Source organism: Berghia stephanieae, chromosome 7, assembly GCF_034508935.2.
Source record: "Berghia stephanieae isolate SIO BIC M18660-M18661 chromosome 7, UCSD_Bste_1.3, whole genome shotgun sequence".
NCBI lineage: Eukaryota > Metazoa > Mollusca > Gastropoda > Nudibranchia > Aeolidiidae > Berghia > Berghia stephanieae.
The window spans coordinates 38,881,106-38,893,204 of NC_088366.1; the positions used below are offsets into that span (position 1 = coordinate 38,881,106).

General features: G+C 39.9%; 1 protein-coding gene across 2 annotated transcripts in view; it reads left to right on the plus strand.

The window, feature by feature from the left end:
- The first annotated feature begins 5,999 nt into the window (after window positions 1-5,999).
- Window positions 6,000-12,099, plus strand: part of LOC144977207 (lysosomal phospholipase A and acyltransferase-like) — a 99,334-nt gene continuing 93,234 nt past the window's right edge. For both annotated transcript variants that reach the window (XR_013646277.1, XM_078922164.1), the window contains exons 1-3: window positions 6,000-6,056; window positions 6,567-6,604; window positions 7,321-7,477. Coding sequence is in view for 1 of the 2 variants with exons in the window: in XM_078922164.1 (XP_078778290.1) it covers window positions 7,390-7,477 (88 nt within the window). In the remaining variant the exon portion in view is untranslated. The remainder of the gene's footprint in view (window positions 6,057-6,566; window positions 6,605-7,320; window positions 7,478-12,099) is intronic.

Here is a 12,099-nt window from a genome sequence, read left to right on the forward strand (position 1 = left end):
GTTATGGGAAGTAGACAACTGTGGGGAGTGAACCCGATACTCAGGGAAGTGTACACCAGTCGGGAGTGAACCTGAGACTAAGGTTATCGGCCGGTTTCGGCGGGTTTCGTAAAAAAGAATTAGTGCTTTATTACGAAACCCGCCGAAACCCGCCGAAACCCGACAATATCCGGCAAAGTTATGGGAGTTTGGCAACAGTGGGGGGTGATCCTGGGAGTCAGGGAATTGCACACCAGTGGGGAGTTAACCTGGGACTGTGTAAAAAGGATATCAGTGGGAAATAAACCTGGGACTAAAGGGAGATGGATACCATTGAAAGTTGAAGCCGGATATGGGAGTTGAGTACTAGAGGAGAATGAACCTGACACTATAGGAGGTGGGCGCCAGTGAGGAGTGAACCTGGGACTATGTAAACAGGATATCAGTGGGAAATAAACCTGGGACTAAAGGGAGGTGGATACCATTGGGAGTTGAAGCCGGATTTGGGAGTTGGGTACCAGAGGAGAGAGAAACCTGACACTATAGGAGGTGGGCGCCAGTGGGGAGTGAACCTGGGACTATGTAAAAAGGATATCAGTGGGAAATAAACCTGGGACTAAAGGGAGATGAATACCATTGAAAGTTGAAACCGGATATGAGAGTTTGGTACCAGAGGAGAATGAACCTGACACTATAGGAGGTGGGCGCCAGTGGGGAGTGAACCTGGGACTATGTAAACAGGATATCAGTGGGAAATAAACCTGGGACTAAAGGGAGATGGATACCATTGAAAGTTGAAGCCGGATATGAGAGTTTGGTACCAGAGGAGAATGAACCTGACACTATAGGAGGTGGGCGCCAGTGAGGAGTGAACCTGGGACTATGTAAACAGGATATCAGTGGGAAATAAACCTGGGACTAAAGGGAGGTGGATACCATTGGGAGTTGAAGCCGGATTTGGGAGTTGGGTACCAGAGGAGAGAGAAACCTGACACTATAGGAGGTGGGCGCCAGTGGGGAGTGAACCTGGGACTATGTAAAAAGGATATCAGTGGGAAATAAACCTGGGACTAAAGGGAGATGAATACCATTGAAAGTTGAAGCCGGATATGAGAGTTTGGTACCAGAGGAGAATGAACCTGACACTATAGGAGGTGGGCGCCAGTGGGGAGTGAACCTGGGACTATGTAAACAGGATATCAGTGGGAAAAAAACCTGGGACTAAAGGGAGGTGGATACCATTGGGAGTTGAAGCCGGATTTGGGAGTTGGGTACCAGAGGAGAGAGAAACCTGACACTATAGGAGGTGGCCGCCAGTGGGGAGTGAACCTGGGACTATGTAAACAGGATATCAGTGGAAAATAAACCTGGGACTAAAGGGAGATGAATACCATTGAAAGTTGAAGCCGGATATGAGAGTTTGGTACCAGATGAACCTGACACTATTGGAGGTGGGCGCCAGTGGGGAGTGAACCTGGGACTATGTAAACAGGATATCAGTGGGAAATAAACCTGGGACTAAAGGGAGATGGATACCATTGAAAGTTGAAGCCGGATATGAAAGTTTGGTACCAGAGGAGAATGAACCTGACACAATAGGAGGTGGGCGCCAGTGGAGAGTGAACCTGGGACTCAGGAAATTGCACACCAGTGGGGAGTTAACCTGGGAATATGTATAAAGGATATCAGTAGGAAATAAATCTGGGACTAAAGGGAGATGGATACCATTGGGAGTTGAAGCCGGATTTATTTCCCACTGATATCCTTTTTTAGATATTCACAGGTTAACTCCCCACTGGTGTGCAATTCCCTGACTCCCGGGTTCACTCCCCACTGGCGCCCACCTTTTATAGTGTCAGGTTCATTCTCCTCTGGTACCCAACTCCTTAGTTCGGCTCGGATACCCACAGTTATCCATCTCCCACAGTCCCAGGTTAACTCCAAATTGGTGTGCACTTCCCTGAGTCCCAGGTTCACTCCACACTGGCGCCCACCTCCTATAGTGTCAGGTTCATTCTCCTCTGGTACTCAACTCCCATATCAATCTTCAACTTTCAATGGTGTCCATCTCCCTTTAGTCCCAGGTTTATTTCCTATACTGTCAGGTTTCTCTCTCCTCTGGTACCCAACTCCCAAATCCGGCTTCAAGTCCCAATGGTATCCTTTTCCCTTTAGTCCCAGATTTATTTCCTACTGATATCCTTTTTACATTGTCCCAGGTTCACTCCTCACTGGCGCCCACCTCCTATAGTGTCAGGTTCATTCTCCTCTGGTACCAAACTCTCATATCCGGCTTCAACTTTCAATGGTATCCATCTCCCTTTAGTCCCAGGTTTATTTCCCACTGATATCCTGTTTACATAGTCCCAGGTTCACTCCCCACTGGCGCCCACCTCCTATAGTGTCAGGTTCATTCTCCTCTGGTACCAAACTCTCATATCCGGCTTCAACTTTCAATGGTATTCATCTCCCTTTAGTCCCAGGTTTATTTCCCACTGATATCCTTTTTACATAGTCACAGGTTCACTCCCCACTGGCGCCCACCTCCTATAGTGTCAGGTTTCTCTCTCCTCTGGTACCCAACTCCCAAATCCGGCTTCAACTCCCAATGGTATCCACCTCCCTTTAGTCCCAGGTTTATTTCCCACTAATATCGTGTTTACATAGTCTCAGGTTCACTCCTCACTGGCGCCCACCTCCTATAGTGTCAGGTTCATTCTCCTCTGGTACCAAACTCTCATATCCAGCTTCAACTTTCAATGGTATTCATCTCCCTTTAGTCCCAGGTTTATTTCCCACTGATATCCTTTTTACATAGTCCCAGGTTCACTCCCCACTGGCGCCCACCTCCTATAGTGTCAGGTTTCTCTCTCCTCTGGTACCCAACTCCCAAATCCGGCTTCAACTCCCAATGGTATCCACCTCCCTTTAGTCCCAGGTTTATTTCCCACTGATATCCTGTTTACATAGTCCCAGGTTCACTCCTCACTGGCGCCCACCTCCTATAGTGTCAGGTTCATTCTCCTCTGGTACCAATCTCTCATATCCGGCTTCAACTTTCAATGGTATCCATCTCCCTTTAGTCCCAGGTTTATTTCCCACTGATATTCTTTTTACAGAGTCCCAGGTTAACTCCCCACTGGTGTGAAATTCCCTGAGTCCCAGGATCACTCCCCACTGGCGCCCACCTTCTATAGTGTCAGGTTCATTCTCCTCTGGTACTCAACTCCCATATCCGGCTTCAACTTTCAATGGTATCCATCTCCCTTTAGTCCCAGGTTTATTTCCCACTGATATCCTTTTTACACAGTCCCAGGTTAACTCCCCACTGGGGTGCAATTCCCTGACTCCCAGGATCACCCCCCACTGTTGCCAAACTCCCATAACTTTGCCGGATATTGTCGGGTTTCGGCGGGTTTCGTAATAAAGCACTAATTCTTTTTTACGAAACCCGCCGAAACCGGCCGATAAACTTAGTCTCAGGTTCACTCCCGACTGGTGTACACTTCCCTGAGTCTCGGGTTCACTCCCCACAGTTGTCTACTTCCCATAACTTTGCTGTATATTGTCGGGTTTCGCCGGGTTTCGGCGGGTTTCGGCGGGTTTCGTAAAAAAGCACTGGTTCTTTTTTACGAAACCCGCCGAAACCCAGTCCCAGGTTCACTCCCCAATGGTGTACACTTCCCTGAGTTCTAGGTTCACTCCCCACAGCCACCTACTTCCCATAACTTTGTCGGGATTCGTCGGGTTTCATCGGGTTTCCGTGGGTTTCGGCGGGTTTCGGCGGGTTTCGTAAAAAAGACACACCCCATTTTTCGAGTCCGGCGTCGATCGAATGCGTAAAAGCAATCGATGTACCCAGCACAACGATATGCCCAACACTACAAGTCAGAATTGCCAGGTTGGATTATTTTTATCCAAACCTCCTATCTTTGGATTATTTTTGACGTGATTAGATTGTCATTTTAAGTTTATGAAAATACTAACGAAAGAGTGAAAACGGAGAGGCTTCGTATAGGAACGATACCGACAATGGACGTTTCGGGTACAAACCCTTCATCAGCACAACAATACACAAATTAGCGTGGAAAACAAATAAAATAAAATGAAATGCAAAATAACTTGTATCGTCTGTATTCAATGGTGGTTGCAGTCGGGAGTGATCGGGTTGGAAAGAGAGGTCATCGTGTGGAGGAACAGGAATCCACTAGAAAATAATGGAAGATTAAAGACATATTAGAATTGTAATATTGGAAGAAGTAGTAGTAATAGAATAAGTACTAGAACTAGAAATAGTAGTAATGATGAAGGTGATAATAATAATAATAATAATAATAATAATAATAATAATAATAATAATAATAATAATAATAATAATAATAATAATAATAATAGTAGTAGTGTGTAGTAGTAGTAGTAGTAGTAGTAGTAGTAGTAGTAGTAGTAGTAGTAGTAGTAGTAGTAGTAGTAGTAGTAGTTGTTGTTGTAGAAAATTCTTGTGGAACAGTAGGGGGGCGGGGGGGGGGGGCGAGGTGAAAGGTCACGGGGGGAGGGGGGCGAGGTGAAAGGTAACGAGGGTGGGGGGGGGGGGTGAATGGGCAGTGTGTTAGAGCGGCGGGCGAATCTTCGCTAAGGAAATATAAAAAAATACCGAACAGTCGGTTACCGATGTGACAGGAAAGTGGAGTATATTATGGACAGATAGGCAGCTAGATATATATAATATATATATATATATATATATATATATATATATATATATATATATATATATATATATATATATATATATATATATGAAAAAGAAGGGGGTGGGAGTTGGGAAAGATGGGGGGGGGGGGTTGAGAGAGAGAGAGAGAGAGAGAGAGAGAGAGAGAGAGAGAGAGAGAGAGAGGGGGAGAGAGAGTGAGTGAGAGAGAGAGTGAGAGAGAGAGAGAGAGAGAGAGAGAGAGAGAGAGAGAGAGAGAGAGAGAGAGAGAGAGAGAGAGAGAGAGAGAGAAATAGCCGGGTGATGCTTGGGCTATATATGTATATAAATGGGTAAATAAGTGGACGAGTAGACACAATAAGAGATGAAAACGATAGATAGCTAGAAAGGTATATGACTATGAATTAGTAGATAATCAGTTGTTAGAGGGATAGATAGATAGATAGATTGATAGGTACACGCTGACCTCTCTTTCCACCCCATTCACTCCCCTGGGACACCCTACCGACTACCCACGCCACGTTGACGTTTCCTTCATACTGCAACCACCATTGAGTCCAGACGATACAAGTTATTTTTACATTTTATTTTATTTTATTTGTTTTCCACCTTAATTTGTATATTGTTGTGCTGACGAAGGTTTTCACCCGAAACGTCCATCGTCTGTATCGTCCCTATACGAATCCTCTCCATTTTCACTCTTTCGTTAGTATTTTTACGATCACAGGCTTCAGGCAGCCCCTGCCGTTTTCTACATTTTAAGTTTAGATTTTTGGATTATTTTACATGTAATACATTTTCAAAATTATATTTTATTTCATGCAAAAACAATAACACATTTTGGATAACAATTACCATTGCTCCTGTGATGACATTTCCCTATTTCTCTAGCGATTAGGGTAAGCTAGAGAAAGGGCGGCTTTGTGGTCCTTGCTTTCGGGTCTGAAGGTCCTGGGTTCGAGCCTCGCTTGGCGCATAGTTGAGTCCTTGGAAAAGGCTCTTTATCCACATTCTCTCACCGTACGTACTCGCGTGTAAAATTAGTACCTGGCCCTTAACAGCCTTGTCTGTGTCCGAGACAATTGAAATAGGGCCTATCACATAACAAACGTTATGTCACGTCCTACATTTTAAGTGTTGCTGTTGACCATTGACCCCTTGTAAAGCACTTTGAGCACGTACAGTGGTTATTGTCCTTTATAAAAGCTCAAGATTTTTAAAGACATTTTCTTTTCGGAAATTTGGATAATTATTTTAAAATCTGGAATTTTTCGTTATTGTTTGGATTATTTATAAAATAATATCTGGCAACATTGCTATAAGCGACAAGCGACCAAGACGAAGTATTTTCGTCTTTAACTTCACTTTGTATAGAGCAGTAACCGTAAACAAAGGTTGAGAAGCACGTGGCAAACCACATGTTCCTGTCTTGACAGCTCACGTTCCAATGTAAATAATAGAAAAAAATAACCTTTAAAATTTGGCTGTTAGGTGGCAAAAGAAACACATATTCATAAATACTCGATCATGAATCAAATAATGTCTAGATATGGATATTTTATGGAACAAAAGGTAAAATTTTCTAAAATTTATCAAAAGTTACAGTCTATCTATTTTTAGACCAGAGCAAATTATTGCGCTGGTGTGAACAAAACGAGAATTATTCGGAGCCTGATTTTCATAATAATTTAGCCTTATATTATTATTTCTGCAACTGTTAGATTTTATGTAAACATATTTTCAATACTGAAAGTGTATTGCCTACAACTCAAACTACAAAATTGGGAGACCTATATTGTGCGTAAATTATTCCGGTCCCTAACGGAAATCACTAGCAACTTGTTATTGTTTACGTTTGGGGCACCTAACTTTACTGTTCTATTACTAATACAATGTTAAAACCTGGTAGTGTTTAGTGTTTTCATCAGGGTTGCCAGTTTGGCATTTTAAATGCCAGATTCCAAAAATCTGGCATTTTTGAAAACCGTTTGGCATTAGAAAAATCATTTGGCATTTGGCATTTTCATTTGGCATTTTCTTTTCTTGTATATTATACTTCAAATGACACCTTTCTAAACGCGTAAAAACAAATCTCTTCACATCGGAAAACTTTGCTATTAAAACTCACACCCTGAACTAGCCCTGCCTCCCTCAGATATTCACTCAAATTCAGCCCTCGACAAGTATCCTCGTAAGTTTTCTGGGAATCTCCTGCAAAACTCGTGTATATTTGCGTCATGGTCGCCTGTTAACTTTTAACTCTGTTCGTTAGGGTGGTCTGATTTTACAGCATCCAATGATTTCACTCCTTTACGTATTTACCTTTCATGTTAATGTATTTCTTTTCATTCTTAAAATCCAACCGTGGTGTAGTGGTTTAGCACTCCACTTAGTAGTCAGTAAGTAAAAAATTACCCCAACAGGAAATTTAGTATAATTCAAAAAAAAAAAAAAAGAAAAAAAAAGAAGATAAAACACGCAAGCCACCAGGATATGATAGTAAATTGTCTATCAAAAGTGAGTAGTTTTCTTAGTGGGGGTGGGAGTCAACAGACTTTGGCATTTTTTTGAATGTTTTGGCATTTTTTGAGTCTTCCCCTGGCATTTTGTTGAAAAATAATCTGGCAACCCTGGTTTTCATCTATTTGATTTCGGTTTAAGAACAGTTAAGTTATTGTGATACAATTCAAGGGAGCTGGAAAATGAGAGTTGTTCTGAGTTTATTTTTTGCAATCTACACTACATTGTCACAACTTGCGGAGGGCGTACCTAAATATCCTGTGATTTTAGGTATGGCAATATATTTAATAAATTGTGTTTCTTTTTCAATTTTATATAAAGAGAGTGAAGTTACTCGTACACATTCTGGCCGGTGACTGGTTGGACCATCATGAAGTCACCCTGCTTTAATATGTATAATCTCAATGTATTGTACACTTTTCTTGTGAATTTCTCTTTTTTTTGTTCGTTTTTGTTTCACGCCTTCCGTAAGCTCCTCTTGCTAAGGGAAACAACCCAAGTTTTCCTTTAACACCTGTCTGGGGATAATGAAAATTCGTTATCCCCAGACACCTGTCTGGGGATAACGAAATTTCGTTATCCCCAGACATATATTTGAAACTCTCTCTTTTAAATATTTTAAACAATTATCTACACTCCAGAATATGGAATGTTTCCGAATGCACATAGAAATAAGGAAAGTTAATAAAAATAAAATATCTATAAAAACATAAAATTAACCAAAATTAATTCAGTTGTTACTACATATACACAATATGCGTCTACTTCGAAGTGGGTGTCATGGCCGAATGGTTTAGTCGTCTGCCCTGGAAGTTTTACCTGAGCCTGAATCGATGTTGTGGGTTCGAATCCTGGTTCCGCCACTTTTTTTTTTTTTTAGATTCCGTCTTCTTTTTACAGAACGTTGCAAGGGATAAATGTCCCATCCATCCTCCCCCCACCTCTTTTTGTGACAATCACCTTCCAAGATATCACCGTATGGTGAAAATATCCTACCACACTAGTGTCTCAATACGGTGAAATAGCAGCTTCCTTATTATAATTATTACTTTTTGTTTTGTTTTTGTTTTAACACTAAAACTTATTTAATTCATTAATTCATGTTTCTTGTGTGTTTGCATTATTTCTCCAAACGTTCATGATAATAAACTTGAACTCTATTTCTCCAAACGCTCGGGAAATAAACTTAACCTCTTCTATTACTATTTGTCTGAACGCTTGGGAAATAAACTTGAGCTCTAATTCTCCAAACACTGTGCTCTAATTCGAATTCTCGAATGCTCGACAAAATAATGCTGAAGTCTATTTTCCCGAATACTTGGTAAAAACTAATGTTATGGTTATACAGACTCGAGCCCCCATCGCATACCTGCTGAATCTTACGAATTTTTCATGATTTTACTAATTTTAGACAAATTATTAAATTTTTTTTTGGTATCGATTTCATTCCTTTTGCCTATTATTAATATTTTTTATTTGGCTATATGTGTCAGTTTTAATAGAATCCTTCTGAAAAGAATCTCACCTCACATTGAAAACATTCTTAGAAAAGAGCAGGCAGGGTTCAGAAAAGGGAAGTCATGTAGTGACCACATATTTACCCTGAGACAAATCCTGGAGCAAAGCATTGAATGGAACAGCCCCCTCTACACCATTTTTGTCGATTTTGAAAAAGCCTTTGACAGCTTACACAGAGAGTCCCTGTGGAAAATACTCTGCCATTGTGGTAGAAGCAGAAACGTTGAGAAGGTGGATGTAAAACTTCGCAAGTCGATGCACATAGTGTCGGGAACGCTAGCAACAACCCCTAGAGAATGGCGGCGATCCAGCCCCCCGATGTCCGGAGGGAGACCATTACGGGAAACTGGCAAAGTAAGATCAAAGAGAGAGGGAATGGGGATACCCCTCTCATGCGCATAATGAACGGTGCCCCCGTTTCGAGCCGAAATAAGTCCCGGCAACCCTTGTACGCAGAATCCCTGACTACGGACAGAGCTGCACATACGAGATGGAAGTCGGTTTGGACGAATTCAATCCCTCGTGGGGGCGGGGACCTACACTCCTCTAAGCTTGGTGAGAAGTTGCCAGGCTTTGATACCAGTAAGAGGAGACACTGGGTGGCTGCGAATTGGCTTCGGTCGAGGAGCTGCCTAACGGCCGGTACGTTACATCAGTGGGGTCTAACTTCCTGTCCAATATGTCCACGCTGTGGGCAAGAACCCGAAACGGCAGAGCATCTAGTCGAAAGGTGTGTTGTGACGATGCTACCAGGCGGGTTCGCGACGGTGCACGAATGCGGACCGGACTTTGCTGATTGGGTCGATCGTCATAACATAATAGTGTGAACCATAAGAAGCTGCTGCCATTGTGGTATACCGATGAAGATAGTCAACTTAATCAAAGCAATGTACAGCAACTACCAATGCCAAGTGATCTGTGGTAACAATTTAACAGACAGCTTTAATGTAACAACTGGTGTAAAACAAGGCTGCATACTCTCCCCGCTTCTGTTTATCCTGGCTCTAGACTGGCTCATGAAAAATACAATTGATGGTAAGAAGAGAGGCATTCGCTGGACACTGACATCCTTTCTGGAGGATATAGACTACGCAGATGATATCGCGTTAGTTTCCAGTACACACAGAGACGCCTCAGAGAAACTAAACGTACTACACAAGAATGCCTCGAAAATTGGACTGAAAATAAATTTTGATAAGACTGTGTACATTAGGGTGAATCCAAAACATCACAGTGAAATTAGGATAGATGAACTTATAATTGAAGAGGTAACAGAGTTCTCCTACCTCGGATCCAAAATAACAGACGACGGAAATGCAGAACACGATTTCAAGCACAGAATTCAAAAGGCAAACCAGGCTTTCGGCATGCTGAAAAACTTTTGGAAATCAAAGCAAATAATGAGAAAGACAAAGCTGAAAATATACAAGAGCAATGTTTTAAATGTACTGCTTTATTGAAGTGAAAGCTGGAAAATGACATCCTCCTTAATACAGAAACTAGAAGCCTTTCAGAACAAGTATTTAAAAAGAATTTTAAATTTATTTTGGCCTACAAAAATAAGAACAGTGGATCTATTAAAGAAAGCTGACTGCACTAGCATTGATAGCCAAATAAAAAGAAGAAGATGGCGTTGGCTGGGTCATGTGGCCAGAATGGAAAAAGGGTCACTTCCCAAGACAGCCTTGTACTGGACAGCAGATGGGAAGAGAAAGCGGGGAAGACCCAAAGAAACCTGGCGAAGGACCATGGAGAAAGAATTAAAGGAAGCAGGCCTGTCCTGGAATACAGCCACCGCAAAAGCAGCCGATCGCAAAAAATGGAGATGTCTGGTGGATGCCCTATGTGCCTCAAGGCCCGAAGAGGATTAAGTAAGTAAGTATATGTGTCAGTGCATGACATAATCAGTCGGAAGGTGACATTTTTGGATTTGCATTTTTATTATATTTTTTTTCATTTTCTGAAAGAATATGCTCTCCAGAGCATTTTAATCTTAATATGAAGTAAATCGGGTGATTTTTCATGAAGTATGGGAAAAGTATCCAGCAACTTTTCTGAAATTTCATATTTTCAACTTGACTAGCTGTAAAAAATATTTGGAAGTGAAATTAAGCTTTGATATTTTCCCGAAGTTGTACAAAGAGGGTTGATTTAATCATATATGACAAGAACTCATTTTTGATAAGAAATTTATCTTCTAACTAAACTTGGCAATATCTCAGTTCAAACATTTTCACCATCCGACTGTTTGTCATTCACTGTAACATATGATAGTCTACACGACTGAGCTAATGTGACAACCCGAATCGGATCATTTCCAAGGTAAATAAAAATGGATGGCTGGACAAAGGAGCTTACGGAATTTCTCCCCAAATACCAATTCCCCATCCCCACCTCTTGTCTATTCGTATATTATTAATATTGGGTTATTAGGAAGAAATGTACAAATAATGTATACTACTACAGAGCCAACATTAATCATCTACATGTTGACACTGGCTCCCTTAACTGAAGAAAAAGAAGTCGAGTATGTGCACATAATAGTATTATAGTTTAGGATTTCATAGCGCCCTGAATACCTTTGAGTGGAAGCGTGTACATACTTTATAAATGCTTCATTGTTATTTATTATTATTATTATTTATTATTATTATTATTATTATTATTATTATTATTATTATTATTATTATTATTATTATTATTATTATTATTATTATTATTATTATATAATAATAATAATAATAATAATAATAATAATAATAATAATAATAATAATAATAATAATAATAATAATAATAATAATAATAATAATAATAATAATAATCATAATAATAATAATAATAATAATAACAATGAAGCATTTATAAAGTATGTACACGCTTCCACTCAAAGGTATTCAGGGCGCTATGAAATCCTAAACTATAATACTATTATGTGCACATACTCGACTTCTTTTTCTTCAGTTAAGGGAGCCAGTGTCAACATGTAGATGATTAATGTTGGCTCTGTAGTAGTATACATTATTTGTACATTTCTTCCTAATAACCCAATATTAATAATATACGAATAGACAAGAGGTGGGGATGGGGAATTGGTATTTGGGGAGAAATTCCGTAAGCTCCTTTATTTAATAATAATAATAATATAATAATAATAATAATAATAATAATAATAATAATAATAATAATAATAATAATAATCATAATAATAATAATAATAATAATAATAATAATAATAATAATAATAATAATCATAATAATAATCATAATAATAATAATAATAATAATAATAATAATAATAATAATAATAATCATAATAATAATAATAATAATAATAATAATAATAATAATAATAATAATAATAATAATATTGGC